This window comes from Protomyctophum bolini (assembly GCF_963924005.1).
Source record: "Protomyctophum bolini genome assembly, chromosome: 13".
In the NCBI taxonomy this organism is placed as follows: domain Eukaryota; kingdom Metazoa; phylum Chordata; class Actinopteri; order Myctophiformes; family Myctophidae; genus Protomyctophum; species Protomyctophum bolini.
The window spans coordinates 6,135,785-6,152,391 of NC_137874.1; the positions used below are offsets into that span (position 1 = coordinate 6,135,785).

At 40.8% G+C, this 16,607-nt stretch overlaps 1 protein-coding gene across 1 annotated transcript in view; it reads left to right on the forward strand.

Moving 5' to 3' along the window:
* Positions 1-5,024: 5,024 nt before the first annotated feature.
* The window catches only part of LOC308326624 (connector enhancer of kinase suppressor of ras 2-like), a gene marked incomplete at both ends in the record, with an annotated part of 36,886 nt that continues 25,303 nt past the window's right edge, over positions 5,025-16,607 (forward strand). The window contains 3 exons of the mRNA XM_080779589.1: positions 5,025-5,088; positions 12,831-12,994; positions 16,195-16,397. Coding sequence (XP_080635715.1) covers positions 5,025-5,088; positions 12,831-12,994; positions 16,195-16,397 — 431 coding nt within the window. The remainder of the gene's footprint in view (positions 5,089-12,830; positions 12,995-16,194; positions 16,398-16,607) is intronic.

Consider the following 16,607-nt stretch of genomic DNA (forward strand, 5'->3'; position numbering starts at 1 on the left):
CTGGAATAATAATGCTCAAATTTTACCTAAATACATTTTAACATAGGCCGCCCTATAGTATACCATAGATAGACTCACCTTTGTGACCTTGCCATTATATTTTATTATTAAGTGTTATACTGACTCCAAGACAGTATAGCCTTTTATTATACCGCTAACCGCGCTAGGGCTAAGCTATTGGATGCGTTGGACAAAGCTGATACATAAATTAGGCTAAATGTAAAATGAGGCAAACCACATAGGTGTGTGTGTGTGTGTGTGTGTGTGTGTGTGTGTGTGTGTGTGTGTGTGTGTGTGTGTGTGTGTGTGTGTGTGTGTGTGTGTGCGTGAGTGCGTGTGTGCACGCCGCACGCGCGCGTGTGTGTGTGTGTGCACACAGGTCTACTTTCAGTCTATTGTAGCAATCCGGGGAATAATCACGTCTTTTTCTTCTATAGGAGAATTCCACCGGTCATTATTATTCCTTGGTTTGTGGTCCTGCATACTTAATCATGCCGCATGCCACTGTACGGTAACTATAGTGTACGGTAGACTATAGCTGCCTAAATGTAGGTTTTAGACTTCCCAAATTGCTAAATCAAGGTCAAACTGATTGCAGGGACGGATTAAGACTCAAGGAGGCCCTATACGCGGCCCAATTATGCTCTATACATATAGGCCTATAGTTCTATAATATTGTTGACAGCCCTCTATGGCAGTGTGGTTCCCAAACCTTTTCAGGTCACGGACCCCCACATTGACACTTATAGCCCGCAAACCCCCATTTAAAAACATATGCCAGGGACCCCCATAAGAGAACATTTTTACGGCTCTAGCGGTGATTCTCAATTTCAAGGACCCCCCAGTTTGACATGCATTAGTCTACGGACCCCCATTGAATGGCATTTCTATCTCTGGGACCCCCAATTCATACTGTAAAATCAATGTTCATTTATAACTCTGAGAGTGTACAAATCAAACAGGTCCGTTTGGTTCCATTTGTATACACTCTCATGAGTTACAGACCCATAAGGGTTCATTTGGTTCTGGGGACCCGGCTGGGACTCCCTAAAGGACCCCTGGGGGTCCCAAGACCCCACTTTGGGAACCACTGCTATAGCTAAGGGCACTGGCCCAATGCATTAGGCCTATATAATCCGTCCGTGCCTGATCGTGATGGATTATGTCATCATATAGTCAGATTAAAGATAGAAACATGTTTATCCACATAGAGACACAGTAGTAGGCTATTCTGCAGCTCTCTGCAGCTCTTCTGCAGCCGACGAGTTCTCTCGTCATCTGGGGCCCCCCCTGCCCGATACCCCCCCAGTAAATGATATGGTTCAAATTTTTAATCTTAAACTAGAGTCAGCTCTTGATATAGTGGCTCCTTTGAAAACAAAAAAGAAACATAACACCAGAATAACACCCTGGATAAATGAGCATACACGCTCACTGAAGCAAGAATGTCGTAGAGCTGAGCGAGCGTGGAGAAAAAAGAAACTCACCATCCACCTAGAGATTCTTAAAAAGTCAACAGTCGCCTATAACAAAGCCTTGCGTCTAGCAAGGCAGGCATATTTCTCTGGCATTATTAATGAGAACAAGAAAAATGCCAGAGTCCTATTCTCTACCATTGAACGACTTTTAAACCCCCCCCAGTCCTACAAGCAGTCATTCCCGGCCTCTAAAGCTAAGTGTAATGAGTTTGCATGCTTTTTTGATAACAAAATCTTTAACATTAGAGCTGATATTATGAATGGTGCTGCTGCTAGCGCAAACCCTCAAACAGCAGCTAATGGTCCCAGAGTAGATCTCTCCAGGGGGAGCCTATTAACGTTCTGCGCAATTGATGAAGATGAACTCCGCAAAACCATATCACAGATGACATCATCCTCCTGTTCATTGGATAAAATTCCCACCACCTTTCTCAAAGAGGTCTTGGACAGTGTGATTGGAGATATCCTAAAAATTGTAAACAGCTCTCTACAATCAGGTGTCTTCCCAGACTCACTGAAGACTGCTGTAGTTAGGCCCCTACTCAAGAAACACAATCTTGATCCCTCTGTTTTGGGTAACTATCGACCCATTTCAAATCTACCCTTTCTGGGCAAGGTTTTAGAAAAATGCATCTTTCATCAATTGGATGTGTTTCTACAGAACAATAATGTGCACAACAAATTCCAATCTGGCTTTAGGAAAGGTCACAGCACAGAAACAGCACTTGTAAAAGTAATTAATGATCTTAGGGTGTCTGCTGACAAGAAACATGTATCTGTTCTCCTACTCCTAGATCTAACGGCTGCATTTGACACGATTGATCATTCAATTTTAATACAGCGTCTGGAACACTGGATAGGCCTGTCTGGTACGGCCCTGTCCTGGTTTTCCTCCTACCTATCAAACAGAAGTTACTTTGTCAATCTAGCCGAGTTTGACTCAGACAAACACGACATCAGCTCTGGTATTCCACAGGGCTCGATTCTTGGCCCTCTGCTTTTCTCCTTGTACATACTGCCATTGGGCGAACTCATTACCAACCACGGAGTCAATTTTCATTTCTATGCTGATGATACCCAACTTTATCTTTCTGTGGCTCCAGATGATCCCTGTGCTTTAGACCCGCTGTTGACCTGTCTGTCTAGCATCAAATGTTGGATGAGTGAGAACTTTCTCAAGCTAAACGAGGATAAGACAGAAGTTCTCATAATCGGTTCTAGTGAGCAGAAAGAATCAATAATAAGCAGACTTGGTAACCTGACTGTAGAAAGTAACAGTAAAGTAAAGAACCTGGGGGTTATTATTGATTCTGAATTGAATTTCAATTCACACATTAATCATGTTACCAAGATTGCCTTTTTTCACCTTAGAAATATTGCACGAATCAGAGCCTATTTGTCCTTGGACGATGCAAAAACGCTAATCCACGCCTTTGTTTTTTCTCGGCTTGACTACTGCAATGCACTCTTTTCAGGACTGCCTAAGAAAACAACTGACAGACTACAACTTGTCCAAAATGCAGCAGCCAGAGTTTTAACTAGAACTAAGATGAGAGAACATATTACTCCAGTTTTGGCATCACTGCACTGGCTTCCGGTTGTTTTTAGGATTGATTTTAAAATTCTTTTACTTGTCTATAAAGCTCTCAATGGTCTCGCACCTTCCTACCTACATGACTGCCTGCCTAAATATGTCCCAAACCGCCCCCTAAGGTCTTCCACTGCCGGCCTGCTCGCTTTGCCAAAAAAAAATGGCAACTAAAAAACACGGGGAAGCAGCTTTTTGCTTCTACGGGCCGTCGGTATGGAACAAGCTCCCACTGTACCTTCGTCAGGCAGCCTCTGTAGACATTTTTAAAGCTCAGCTCAAGACCCACTTCTACAACATTGCTTTTAATTGATCTTTTATTTTTTTATTTTTTGTTATTCATGTCCTCACTGCATTACTGCTTGTTTTTAATGTTGTTGCCATGCTTTTCTTTTATCCTCCATTTCTCTGTAAAGCACTTTGAGCTGCATTTCATGTCATGAAAGGTGCTATACAAATAAAGTTTTATTATTATTATTATTATTATTATAGGCTATAGTATATGGCTTTAGTATATGGTTGAAATATACCACCTGTACCACCTGCACCACCCTGGGAGATGTAGGTCTCATCTGCCTTTTAATATAACATCCAGATATGGCACATTTAACTTAAGATAGGCCTATATAAATACTGAATTGATTTGCCTATTTCATTATAAACTTTCATCAGGTGTAGGAGTAAATTGATTATGCTGAGTGTATTAGTCTATAGCAACACTAATAACCCCATGGGGGTTGAATCAATGTTAAGCCCTACTGTAGGCCTATACTGTATGTTTACAGACGCCACTTTGCGAGATTAGCAAATAATTGCAAGTCGAGTTCCTTTGCATTTTAGCCTACTATTAAAGTTAATTAGTTACAATAATAGGCATATAAAAATAGAAAAATGCTCAACATTTATTTTCTACATTGTTGCATGCATGGATGATGGACTGCAATCTAAAACTATTTATTGGAAAGGATGAGTCACTTTTTGAGGGTCCCGAAAGGGGCACGGCTATAGGCTACAGCAGCACAGGCCACGGGCGTATGGTATGCGCTTTCTCAAAAGTTAGTGCAAAAAGCCAAAAATGATGAATTACCAGAGAGAGTAACCTTATACTCTCAATAGTGAAATTGATTCGTAATTGGTATAGCCTAAAAGACATTATTGCTTATTTTCTATTATAGCTACTATATAGCCAGCCAGGTGCTGTGAGATAGCATCTTGTTTCTGGACTGGACAACGCATCAGATCAGATGTTTGTCGGAGGAGGATGGGAAATAAGTGGGGACCAGACCATGTCAGCATCCTTGTTCCTTTAGCGCCTGTCGATTCCGCTACACTGAGCTTTGTTTGATGGAGGCATGAGCAGCGACAAAGGAAAGGGAGAGAAGGAGAGAGAGTGAATGGAGGAGGAGGAGGGAGATTAGGAGGAGAGAGCCTCAGCCTTAACGTTCGTGTGATGTGTCGAGATAAACAGGCTGGGAAGCTCAGAGGAGAGGCGGCGATGGCTTCGTGTCTCTGTTGTTCGTGCAGGTTTTTAGAGGCGAAGCAAATCTTTCCCGGGCGCGTGAGGTAGGGATGTCTTCTCTTCGCCTTCTCTCTGGATTGTTTGTGATCAATTGCAAACGGCTCACGCATGCAGCCCGGTAGCGCTGCCCACCCACCACACTGACAACCCAACATATCAACAACGAAGCAGTAGCATGACGTGAATGACAAAAGAGCTTGTTCCAGCAAACAAACCACAACCATAGGAATGTGCGACAACAATCTGGTTGGTGGTTGGCCCAACTCAAGCTGATCCAAGCGACATTCTGGATGTTTGGGGACCCGCTGTTAGTGAGGCTATAGGCTACTTCTTCTCACGACAATCCCAGTTGAAGAGAATTGTGCGCGCTGGGATTTGGGGGGTGGGGGGGTTGGAGGAGCGATCCTATTGTCAGGCAAGACAAGAACAAACTTATCCAATGGCACTGGTCATGGAGCCTGTGAGCAAGTGGAGCTCAAGTCAAGTGGTAGACTGGATGAAAGGTAGGCGATCATTGCATAAAACTGATAGAAATTAGCACCAAACCTGCTACAATGAATTGTACCGGGCGGGGAGCCAGCAACGAATCGGTGCCGGCTCTAGCCTCAGACATTTATATTATAGCTGTACTGAAACACCTGCTGTAAATCACTGCTGATTTGGAAATTATATAGGCCCAATACAAAGCTATAGTTTCTCTTGAGGCAGTGAAACGGTTAAACAACTGTAGCCTAAAGCATGTGATCAGGGGTGACATATTAGAATAGATGATTCTACATTTACCCTTTTTGTGTCAGAATCAGATATTCAACTGTAAGATAATAATTAAAGTTAACAACACATAGGATTAGGCCACATGCATTGGCGAAGTAGCCTAACCATAAGTTCTGAGTAAGAGGAAGATGTTGATGATCAGAGCATTATAATTGTGTGTGTTTTTTTTTAAAATAATGAACAATCATGTCACATTAACATGTGAGTTAAAACTGATGACATTAGATTACCCCATGTTCTGTGTGCTATCAGAAGCACTTCAGAAATGCAGTTATCATAAGAAGCACCACTTAGTAAGTTCCTTCCATGAGCCTATGGCTACTGAAGCTTATGTTCTGAAACTTATCATATTCTATTATTTGTGTTCATATGTGCACATATCAAACATTATTGGATTCAGAGTTGTAGGCTACATACTGTATAATACAAGGCCAATTAGGCCATACCATTTAATGTATTTATAAGATGACCATCACTTTACCATCATATTATCTATATAAGATTATATTATATATTAAGATTATTTTTTAACTAGCTATTATCACGTTCACATGAACAAATCATCACACCAAATGATTGCATATTGCAAATTACATGGATATTTTATACATATTTGTTACAGGAAAACAAAAATTGCAAACCGATTTAAATTCATAAATGTCAACCTCTGATTTATGACTCCAGGTAAAGAAAATCAATGATGAAAGGATGAAATTAATACTTGAAGATAGTGAGATATGATTTGATGATGATATTTATATATACATATAGATATATATTCATATCTCAAACCTTTTCTTGGTGTGAGTGTGTGTTTCTGTAGAAGTGTAACTATTTTGTTAAGTTTGTAATGGTTTTTGTAGGCCATTGTCCGTGCATATCAGCTTATTCATGGACACATTACCATAGTACAGTACAGTAGCCTAACTAGTCTATATCCCTATACTGTAAAGTCCTGCATTGACTTTATAACTCTAAAAATGTAAAATTGGACCTGTAAGGATCTCGGTACACAACTCAATTTCCACTCCTTTTGTAACAGTCTTAGATAACTGTTAGTTAACATTTTCTATTACAAGAGGACTGAGTCTTGCTATTTTCTCTGCACATTTCTGTGAACATGTCAGCAGTTACAATATTTGACAAGCGTAAGTGTAATTGGAGACTTGCTGTCAGTCTAATGAGAAGGCATAGACCTGATGTGCAGAGGGAAATAAAGAGAGACATTAACAGTTAACACGGTGGTTAATATTAATACGCAATCTAATATTGATTCGGTGAAGGAAATTGTGTGAGTAAGAGATGTAGCCTATAGGATGATGAAGAGAGTGTGGTTATGAGGGGGCGGGGGGGGGGGTTCTTCAGTGGCCCACATGTGACAAGTGGAGCAGAGACAATTCTCGCATCCAGAGTCCGGTAATGGTAATTTAAAGTGAAGGATAGATCGGCATTTAGGGACTGGGAGAAGAGGATGGATTTGGTTTACAGTCTCCCTTCCATTCTTATAGTTCCTGGGGACCTTTGATTGATTGATTGATTGATTGATTGATTGATGGAAGTGTCTATTAACAGTTTGCAGAATTACAGTACATTTCAAGCACAACTCAATACGAAAACTGTCAACTGTGAGTGGACGACACCGTAAAGCATTATACACTTGTTTACAAGAGGGTCCACCGTTTTCAATTCATCATAACATTTAGAGACGACGTACAACAAATATATAGCCAAAAACAGGAAATCATCGTAAAGGAGGTAAGAAGGGGGGAAAACATAATACAGTGAGGGGTGTGCTGAATGCTAATGACCCGGGTCTGGACATTAGCATTCAGAAGTTTCTTTATTAGCATATGACCCAGTGGTGTCACTGGAGGCCAAATAGGGCCACCGTCCTTGTGACCTTCCCTGTCACCCTGCTGGTGTTCTGTGACCATTAATAATCCCTGTTCGCACACTGCGAACTAAGAAGAGATTCAGCGATGATTCGATTGTGTTCATTATATCAAGTGCAGTTTATCTGTGTAAATTGTACATTCGGTATATTGTCGCTGTTGCGTGGTATTGTCCTAAAGTATTACTTTTCAGGAAATGAAACCCTAACCCTAACCCAATGGATCCAATGTAGTTATTGCTAACTATGAAACCTTTGCGTTTTTTTGTCACGGCACGGCACTCACAATCTCTATATATGGGGAAAGCCCCCATATATTGTGTCCAGGTCTCGTGACATCACTATGACATAGGTCTCGTGACATCACTATGACATCATCAGGGATGATAGTAAATCAGAGATCGTATCAGTCAGTAGTAAATGCGACCTGCTGTCGCAATTACCGTAAGCCCATATAATGGAGATGCCTGATGTCATCAATATTAGTATATGAATATATATATATGTCAGAACATTCCATATGTTGATCCTTCCCCATCCATCCTTCCTCTTCGATGTCTCCCTTTTGACTGATACCCGTCCATTTAAACTCTTGACGGGACTGCCCCAAAGTTATTGGTGCAGCCGCGCCCCGCAGCCGGCGAAAATTAGACACAGCCCTAAAGGGAGTAACCAGTAAGACCAGTAAGACTAGCCTGGCTTTAGCCAGGCTACAGTAAGACGGACTCAGGTGTCTTACTGGTTTAGTTTAGTCTCAAGCTCTTGTTAATACTTTTCATTTATTAAATATTTAAAAAACTTCCAGACAGTCTTAACAACTTTCACTGTCAGTCTCAACAAATTTCAAAACCAGAGAAAGCAGAACTACAAGCTTGTGTTGCACGATGCGATCCGTTCGTGACCTTGTACATCTGCCCTTTTCACTTATTTTTCACAACACACACAGTCATATGACAAAGTAGGGCATTCATTTACAGGTGAAAAACTAAAAGTTGAAATATGGAGATACAAAGTAACAGCAACAATATATGTAATGTGCAATCTTATAAATACTATGGCACAAAGTGAACATATTTAGAAACATCTGCTGTGTCTAACAGTGTGGATGGGCAAAATATGTTTTGTAAAACCTTTCCTGTGTCCAATTATTCACTGTGTTCCTCTTCCACTTTGCTCTTCATTTCTCACTAGGTAGAAAAGTGTAATATATGCCTTTAAAATATTACAATTATCCTTTTTTGAGGGAGTGCGGGTATCATCATGTCTCTTTACTTATTTGTTTATTTTATCCCGTAGTCAAGGACACTATATGCCAAGACCCTACTTCATGGTTTCTATGGTAACATGGAGAATTCTTCACTGACATAATGAGTCTCAATTAACTTAGTAAAGAGGCTGATTAGTTAAGCCTTTAAATGTTATGCAAAGCCATGAAACTCCCCGTGTTTCCTCTCCATCATTTTGCTGCCAGCTATAAACTTGAGCTGAATGCCTGATTAGGTTTAGGCCCAATTATACAATGAGATTGAATTGAATGTATGTGTGATGAAGGAACCACAGTTTGTCTTTGCAGTAGAGCCATAAAAGAGGGGTGATGATCAAGGAGTGGTGGATGAGAGAGAAATAGAAAGAGATTAACTTGAAAGAGTGCGTGTATAGAGAGAGTATGGTTCCACCTTTCTACACTGTTAGTGTTGTAGACTGTACAGTATATGTAGGATGTCCAGGCTGGTATCAGGTACGGTCGCCCCTAAACCATCTCGCCCTTCGAGTTCTTTCCCCACCGACCTCACGCCGACCGCTCGGTGCCGCGGTTCTTGTATTCTTTATTTTGTTTTACTGAGAATAAGGTTAGAAATAAGTTTAGGGTTATAGGCATAGTTTTACTGGGGTTAAGTTTAGGAATAGGGTTAGGTTTTGGCCTAGTTTCACTGAGGTTAAGGTTAGGAATAAGGTTAGGTGTAACCTTTTTAAGCATAATTTTGCTTAGGTTACTTTGGAATACAAGGCTGCACAGTTCCGCCGGCTGTACGCCCGGTGGCGAGTTGGTAAAGGGGCGACTCGTTTGGTATTCACCAGGAGTACTAGACTAGTCCATGATGTCATCAGCACAAATCAGATAAAACTGGTACTTTGTCAAAGAAAAAAATAATTAGACTTGATCTTTTTTTTTTAAGAACTGTGGACAGTTCTAAAAAACTGTGAGTTTTGAATATATTGTTTTTGTCTATGAATCTTAAATAATATTTTAGTTGTTGGTTTAGATGAACTGCAGGAAAAGGAAAGAAACAAGATTCACAAAGCATTCACATTTTAATTTGTTGGTATTTCCATTTTCATTTTGCATCACATTATAAAGCAGTGTGATGTTTTATTTGTATTCCTTCATTTCACTAATACCATGTAATTAGCACGGATTTGGATTAACGTATTAAAATAAACAAACCTGTGTATTTAGTTTCCTCTGCAAAAAAACTATTACATGAAGGTCTATAGGGTACTACAGATGTACAGGTGTGTGTGTGTGTGTGTGTGTGTGTGTGTGGGGGGGGGGGGGGGGGGAGTATGATGACGATTTATTTGCAAATGCTTTAATACTGTTTTTATTAGGCATTTTGTATATATGACATAACTTCAGAATATCATTGACAGATAATGAGTAATGAAGTAATATAAAACGAATAAAATAATAGTGACAGGTAGTGTAAATGTTCCAAATACAATACAAAACAAAAAAGGTATATAAATGTGATAAACAAGAAAAAACAGTTAAACAGTGACAGATGTTAACAGACAAACAAAACAAAGACAACAGGACAGACACTCTTGCTCTCAAACTTTCCCAACAAGTTGTTGTATATCAACTGAATTACTGACATTTTTCTTTCGAAATGAATAAAGAAGTAAAGAAAAAACACGATTATGTCATCTATTGTGTAGGAGGCGTTGGCGTGCACCTATTGAAATAGTCAATGAAGGGATGAATCTTTTCCAATTGCAAATAGTGCATAACATCTTTCATAAGTGTGTTTTAGATCCACTCTTAAATAATGCCATCAATATCAACTTAAGGGCCCGGGCGGCTAGTGTAGCGGTCCGGCCACCTATAGGCTGCTAAGTCAGCCTGACAGTGTGTCGCGGGTTCGATTCCCAATCCCGACGACCCATCTCTCCCCATTTCCTGTCACCATAGTATGGTGACCATACTAACTGTAGTCACTACAGTTAGTATAGTTAGTATTAGTACTATAGTGTAGTGTACAGTACACTAGTATACTATCCAATAAAGGCAGAAAAGGCCCAAAAATATATCTTAAAAAAAAGATATATTTACTACTGCACCAGTGGGCCATTGAGCATTCTGTGGGCCACCGCTCTCAATCAACTGTCTGAGTGGTTGTGTGTTTTTAACTGTCTGAGTGTCAGCGTGGTTGTGTGTTTTTAACTGTCTGAGTGTCAGCGTGGTTGTGTGTGTGTGTGTGTGTGTGTGTGCATTCACGACAATGGGGACCAGAGGGTTTAGCCAGCGGGGGTTGGAGGGGTCAGCTACTGTAAGCCAAAGGTTGCTCACATAGAACATCTTGTGCAAGACAGTAATGTGCGTAGTGTGGAGCTTAACATCGATGTACAGCAGATGTATACAAGCTCACAGCGCATTACTTCGTGCAGACAGTGACACAAGCTTGTAGCTTTGTACATCTGCTATTTTTTTTAATGTATTAAAGAAATCACACCCGCGTGAAGTGAGGGGCGCTCTTGTCGTCATACAACATTTTAATATATATTTAATATATATTTTATAATTTGTTATATTTGGCGGACATTTGACCTAATCTCTCCTTTCATTGTCAATGGCAAATATTGAGACACGTGGGGACAAGTTTTACGCCATATTTGGTGGACATTTGACCTAATTTCTCCTGTCATTGTCAATGGCAAATATTGAGACGTGTGGGGACAAAAGCTGTATATAATCTTCAGAAAATGCACAAATCTTCTCTCCTGGGGGTCCGTGGCACCAAACATGTTCAGATGGCGTTCCGCCTTTACGTTGTTTGAGAATGACTGATTTAGAAGGCATTCGTAGAATTGGCCTCAGGTCTTAATCGGTTAAATAAACAAAGCCATATTTTAGACATGCATTTCTGAAAGACTTGCTTTAATAGGAAAATAAACAGACATTATGGAACCTTCATATTGCTGTCAAGGTGGGGTTATCCCTTATACCTAATATAAACCTATTTTTTACTACCGGTATTTTGAAAAACATTTTAAAATAGTTCAAATAGCTGATCTACAAGCTCACGACTTGTCGATGTAGGTCAGCTACTTGAACTATTTTAAAATGTTTTTCAAGATAGTAAAATATGGCAAAGAAGGTTAGGGTAAGTTCAGGTAAGGCCACACACTTTAGCCCAGTGGTTCCTAAACCTTTTCATGTCAAGGACCCCCATATGGACACTAATTAGCCCGCGGACCCCCATTTGAAAATATATTCCAGGGACCCTCCATAGGAGAAGATTTTTACGGCTCTTGCAGTGATTCTCAACCCGTTAAACTTCAAGGACCCCCAGTTTGACATGCATATTAATCTACAGACCCCCATTTTAATGGCACTTCTATCTCTGGGACCCCAATTTTTTGTGTAAAATCAATGTTCATTTAACTCTGAGAGTGTACACTCTCAAACACTCTCTGAGAGTGCACACTCTCAGAGTTACAGACATTTGGTTCCAAATTATCACCTAGCTGGGGACCCCCTGAAACTCCCTCAAGGACCCCTGGGGGTCCCCGGACCCCACTTTGGGAACAGCTGCTTTAGCCCACAGAGAGACTTTAATCACTTTCCCTGGTGTCCCTATTTTGGGCACGATGTCATTAGTGTAAAATGTTCAAGAAACGATTTCAAATGTTTGCAGAAACAAGTGTACTTGTACATTGAAGTTGTGTGCTTGTAGATCTAACAAAGAACAAAAAAACAGATGAAATATGGAGATGAACATTTATGCCTGACAGTGACTATATAATGGGAAGCTGAATGAATGCAACATAATTATGGGTTGTGAAAATGTTTCAAAAGATATTCCAAATATGTTTGTTTTTCAAAACTTTCTCTTGCAAATAGCCTATGGGTTAGGGTTCAAGTGTTTAAACTGATTCTGACGTGATATTGACTGATTTCCCTGGGGTCCCTTATAGAACCCCTCAACAACAGTCAACAATATGTCACTAAAATTCATATTGACTAGACACTGTAGTGTACAGTACACCACTGGACAAAAGCGTGCACAATATTTATCAGTCAAATCTACAAATCTACCTTTCACTATCTGCCCTGCGACAATTTAACCGGCAGTACAGGTAGCTCTCCCCGTGTGGAGTGAAGAAAGTATACGTTTCTCGACTGCCAGTATGACTTAACAAAGGGAAAGTATATGACAAGAACAAATTATGAATAGGCTCAGAAAGCCTAATGACAAACAAGAAGCCAAAGAAGTATATGTTTGTTATACAAAACCATCGATGTATCATCTGCATTCTATATACTATGTTCCTAACATCTTCTTCCCCGGCCCACAGGTCTAGATGATTGCCTGCAGCAGTACATTGCAACCTTTGAGAGGGAGAAGGTCGGAGGGGACCAGCTACTCCGAATCACCCACCAGGAGCTGGAGGACCTCGGGGTGTCCAGGATCGGCCATCAGGAGCTCATACTGGAGGCCGTGGACCTGCTGTGTGCTCTGGTGAGCAGTGATTTTAGTTTTAGTCATATAGCCTCTTCAATAGTTTTCATTCTCACATTTTTAGTTTAGTGTTAGTCTAGTTTCAGTCGACTAAATATCATGAGATTTTAGTCGACTAGATCTACAGTTGATTTAGTCGACGGAAATGTATTTTGCTGGGCCTTGATGCCGTAATTTGTTTCTACACTTGCTGAAAATAGCCGATCTGCAAGCTCACAACGCGTCGCAGCGCGACACGCTGTGAGCTTGTAATGTAGATCGGCTATTTTCAGCATGCGACCAAGTGTAAAAGGACTCCTACTGGATCTCTTGTCCACTAGTCCCTTCCTAACATTTTAGTATAGTTTTTATTTGTTGACGAAATTGTCCGAATATTTAGTCTTATAGTTTTAGTCACCATAGCTTAGTTTTCATTTAGTTTCCATTTAGTTTTCGTCAGTGACAAAAGGTAGTCGATTGAACATTTTTCATCTTAGTTTTGGTCGACGAAATCAAACACGGCTGGTGAGTCTGTCCGTCTCCCGCTATGGCAGCTTATGGTACTATGTAGAATGTTTGAAGCATGTGAAGTGGCCTGGGAACCAGACAAGGGAATGGCATCCACAAAATAGCCATTCATTCAAAACCTCGATCATTTCATACAACCACTTTTCACGGGGTTCTCTTTTGGCTAGCGCTATCCGACCGCAAATGTTTGCAACCATTTGTGGTACGTACGTCGCTTTGGAATAATCTCCGCCAAGTCACACACAAACACATTTACGCCACCTCAAGGAATGATTACAGTTACAAATAGACAGACATGTTTTACAAGATACTGCTGATGGCACAGAATGTAAAGAAAACGCAGATATAAGGAGAGACTGGATTGAGAATTGGTTTAGTGGACAGAGGTTACAGATGTTAAATGAATGTCTGAATTCAAAGCCCGCTCATCCTCCATATATAGCTATAGCAGGGTAAGCTTTTGCCTTGGTCTCAAAGCCCCTTATGTAACCTGGGATTTTTTTAGTTTGAATTCTCTCTGGCATGGCTGTATTAAATGATTACTCACCCTCCTGCCCCCCACAACTCTGTCATGACAGACGCCCACAGGGCTGCACGTGCAGCGTGGCATTATGGGTAATGAGTGCTCTGGTTATTCCCAGACATGCAAAGTGACAGCTGGAGGGCAGTGGGGGTGGATGGGTGGATGGGTCAGTGGATTTGATCCTCACATTTCTCATACGAGTATAGGACCTTCGGGTGGGTTGGTTTCGATGCGTTTACTCTGATTTTGTTTGTTTGTGTGTGCGTGCGACGTGCGTGCGTGTTTCATTTTGGAAGTGGCATGTACTGATGTACATTTGACACACAGTCTGGAAGAGGCTTCCTTACCAAGGTGCTTAAGTACCAGCATCTTAACCCATTCTGACCTGAGATCAGATTCATACTAGGTTTCCACGGGACACACACTGGTCTGATTAACCCATTCTGACCTGAGATCAGATTCTAAAAATGTCAGTCGTTCTTCGAATTTTTCAAAAATAGCAGACCTACAAGCTCGTAGCGCGCCACTCGGTGGCGCGCTATGAGCTTGTAGATCTGCTATTTTTCAATAGCTAAAGCATAACATGATGCCAACACCAAAATGGGTGCCCGGTCAGAATGGGTTAAGGGGGTACAGGCTTTAGTTTCAACATACTATTGGTCCGACAACGACAACCTAGCCTGGCTAATAATAAGAAGCCAGACTAATATCACACAACACTGTCGCGGAATATCTTTTTTGCCAATGGCTGATTCGGTCTGGCTTATTAGCCAGGCTAACGACAACCTACCTCAAACCCTAGCTAACCTAACCATAACCGCAAGCACGGAGCAGTGCATGTTTGCCAACCTTAACACATGTTCGCCAACCTTAATCCGATCGTTTTCCCCATGTTGGTCTTATGGTATGTCGGAAAAGCGTGCGCACCCCTCTTAAGGCGAGACACTACAGGTGAATTCATGATTATTTTTTTTTTGCTATTTTGCTTCCTAAACGTATTTTAGCCAATGACAGCTCGTTTTTCTGGGTGAAAATCCACCATCTCTATTTTCATGATTGGTTGTTGGTACAAAGGAAGTGACCATATTTGGATCAGACCACAGTCAGCTCGAGTCGAGGTCCAGACCTTTCCAATGATATATGCCATTATATGTTGTTGCCAAGGTTTGGATGAGATATTTTGTCTCAAAATAGTGGCTTCAAATAAAACGTTTTGGAATACAAATCTTTAAAGGCCGTTTTCTCAAAATGAGTTTTCCTCATACCTGGGACAAAGAATCTCCACTTCAGTTGAACTCACATACACCAAACGTTCCAGTCTTATTCATAACTATATTCCGCAGACATTTACATTCACAGCCTGATTTACATCACGTTTTATACCTAAAAACATGGCGAGATATTAGAGATATCAAAAATACCATGTGTAATTTTCTTTGTCTCTAATGTGTCAACAAAATTAAATGATAATTTTGAACCTGGCTTTATCCGATCTTCAGATTTATCGCCCCGAAATGTATGCAAATTAGCGCATATAATGCCTAATTTGCATATTTAAACATATCATTTCAGAAAACTTGTAATACAAAGAATCTTAGTTTTAATATAAGTAATCAACTGGAGAAGTTTCATTGTGATAGCTATTATTTAACTTTTTTTTCCCTATTCACCTGGGGTGTCTCGCACAGCTTGGTTACAAATGTAACCTACTTGTGTTCATATTTGGAAGCCTCGGTAATGTCCATAAATCAGTAGTGAGGGGCCTGCAGATTGCAGGCATGCCCAAGCCGAGAGCTGATCAGGCATTGGCAAAATTCTGTTCAGTGTCTGCGATAATTGGCAGTCGCCATATATGGAGGAGGCGATGCTTCCCGTGATCTGTATCCTGAAGCACTTGTTGTTTAGTTTTCCAAGTTTGTGCATCTACTTTGGTCCGTATTGAAGAATCTCTTGTTGAATGTGAATGCAAATAAAGATGTTAAATGGAATGCAATTGAACATAATTATTCACACAGTGCCTCTTTTGCTCTTAATTTTAACCCCAATTAACCCCCCGACTATGATATGAGAGCGAGATGGCTGCCATGTGAGTATAGGTCAATGCTGAAAAGTTGTAAAAAAAATTAATAATAATGTTAATCAACGTGAACCTCCCCTGACTGTCCTTTAGAACTACGGTCTAGAGACTGAAAATCTGAAGACACTGTCACACAAACTCCATGCCTCTGCCAAGAACCTGCAGAACTTCATCACAGGGAGGCGGCGCAGCGGCCATTACGATGGCCGTGCCACCCGCAAGTTACCCAATGACTTCCTCACCTCCGTGGTGGACCTCATCGCGGCGGCCAAGAGCCTGTTGGCTTGGCTGGATAGGTGAGTTTTGCAAAATAATGCATGGAATACCTAATTAAAAAACGAATATGATGATATATATGTAATAATTATACACATTTGTGTGTGCCTGCACAAACAGACACACGTTGTTTTGTCGTAGTAGCGGTTGGTGGTGTCATTTTGACTATACTTCTCTTCTCTCACGTTTGGTCTTAAGATTTGTATAAAGACTAGCGTACTGTACTCTGA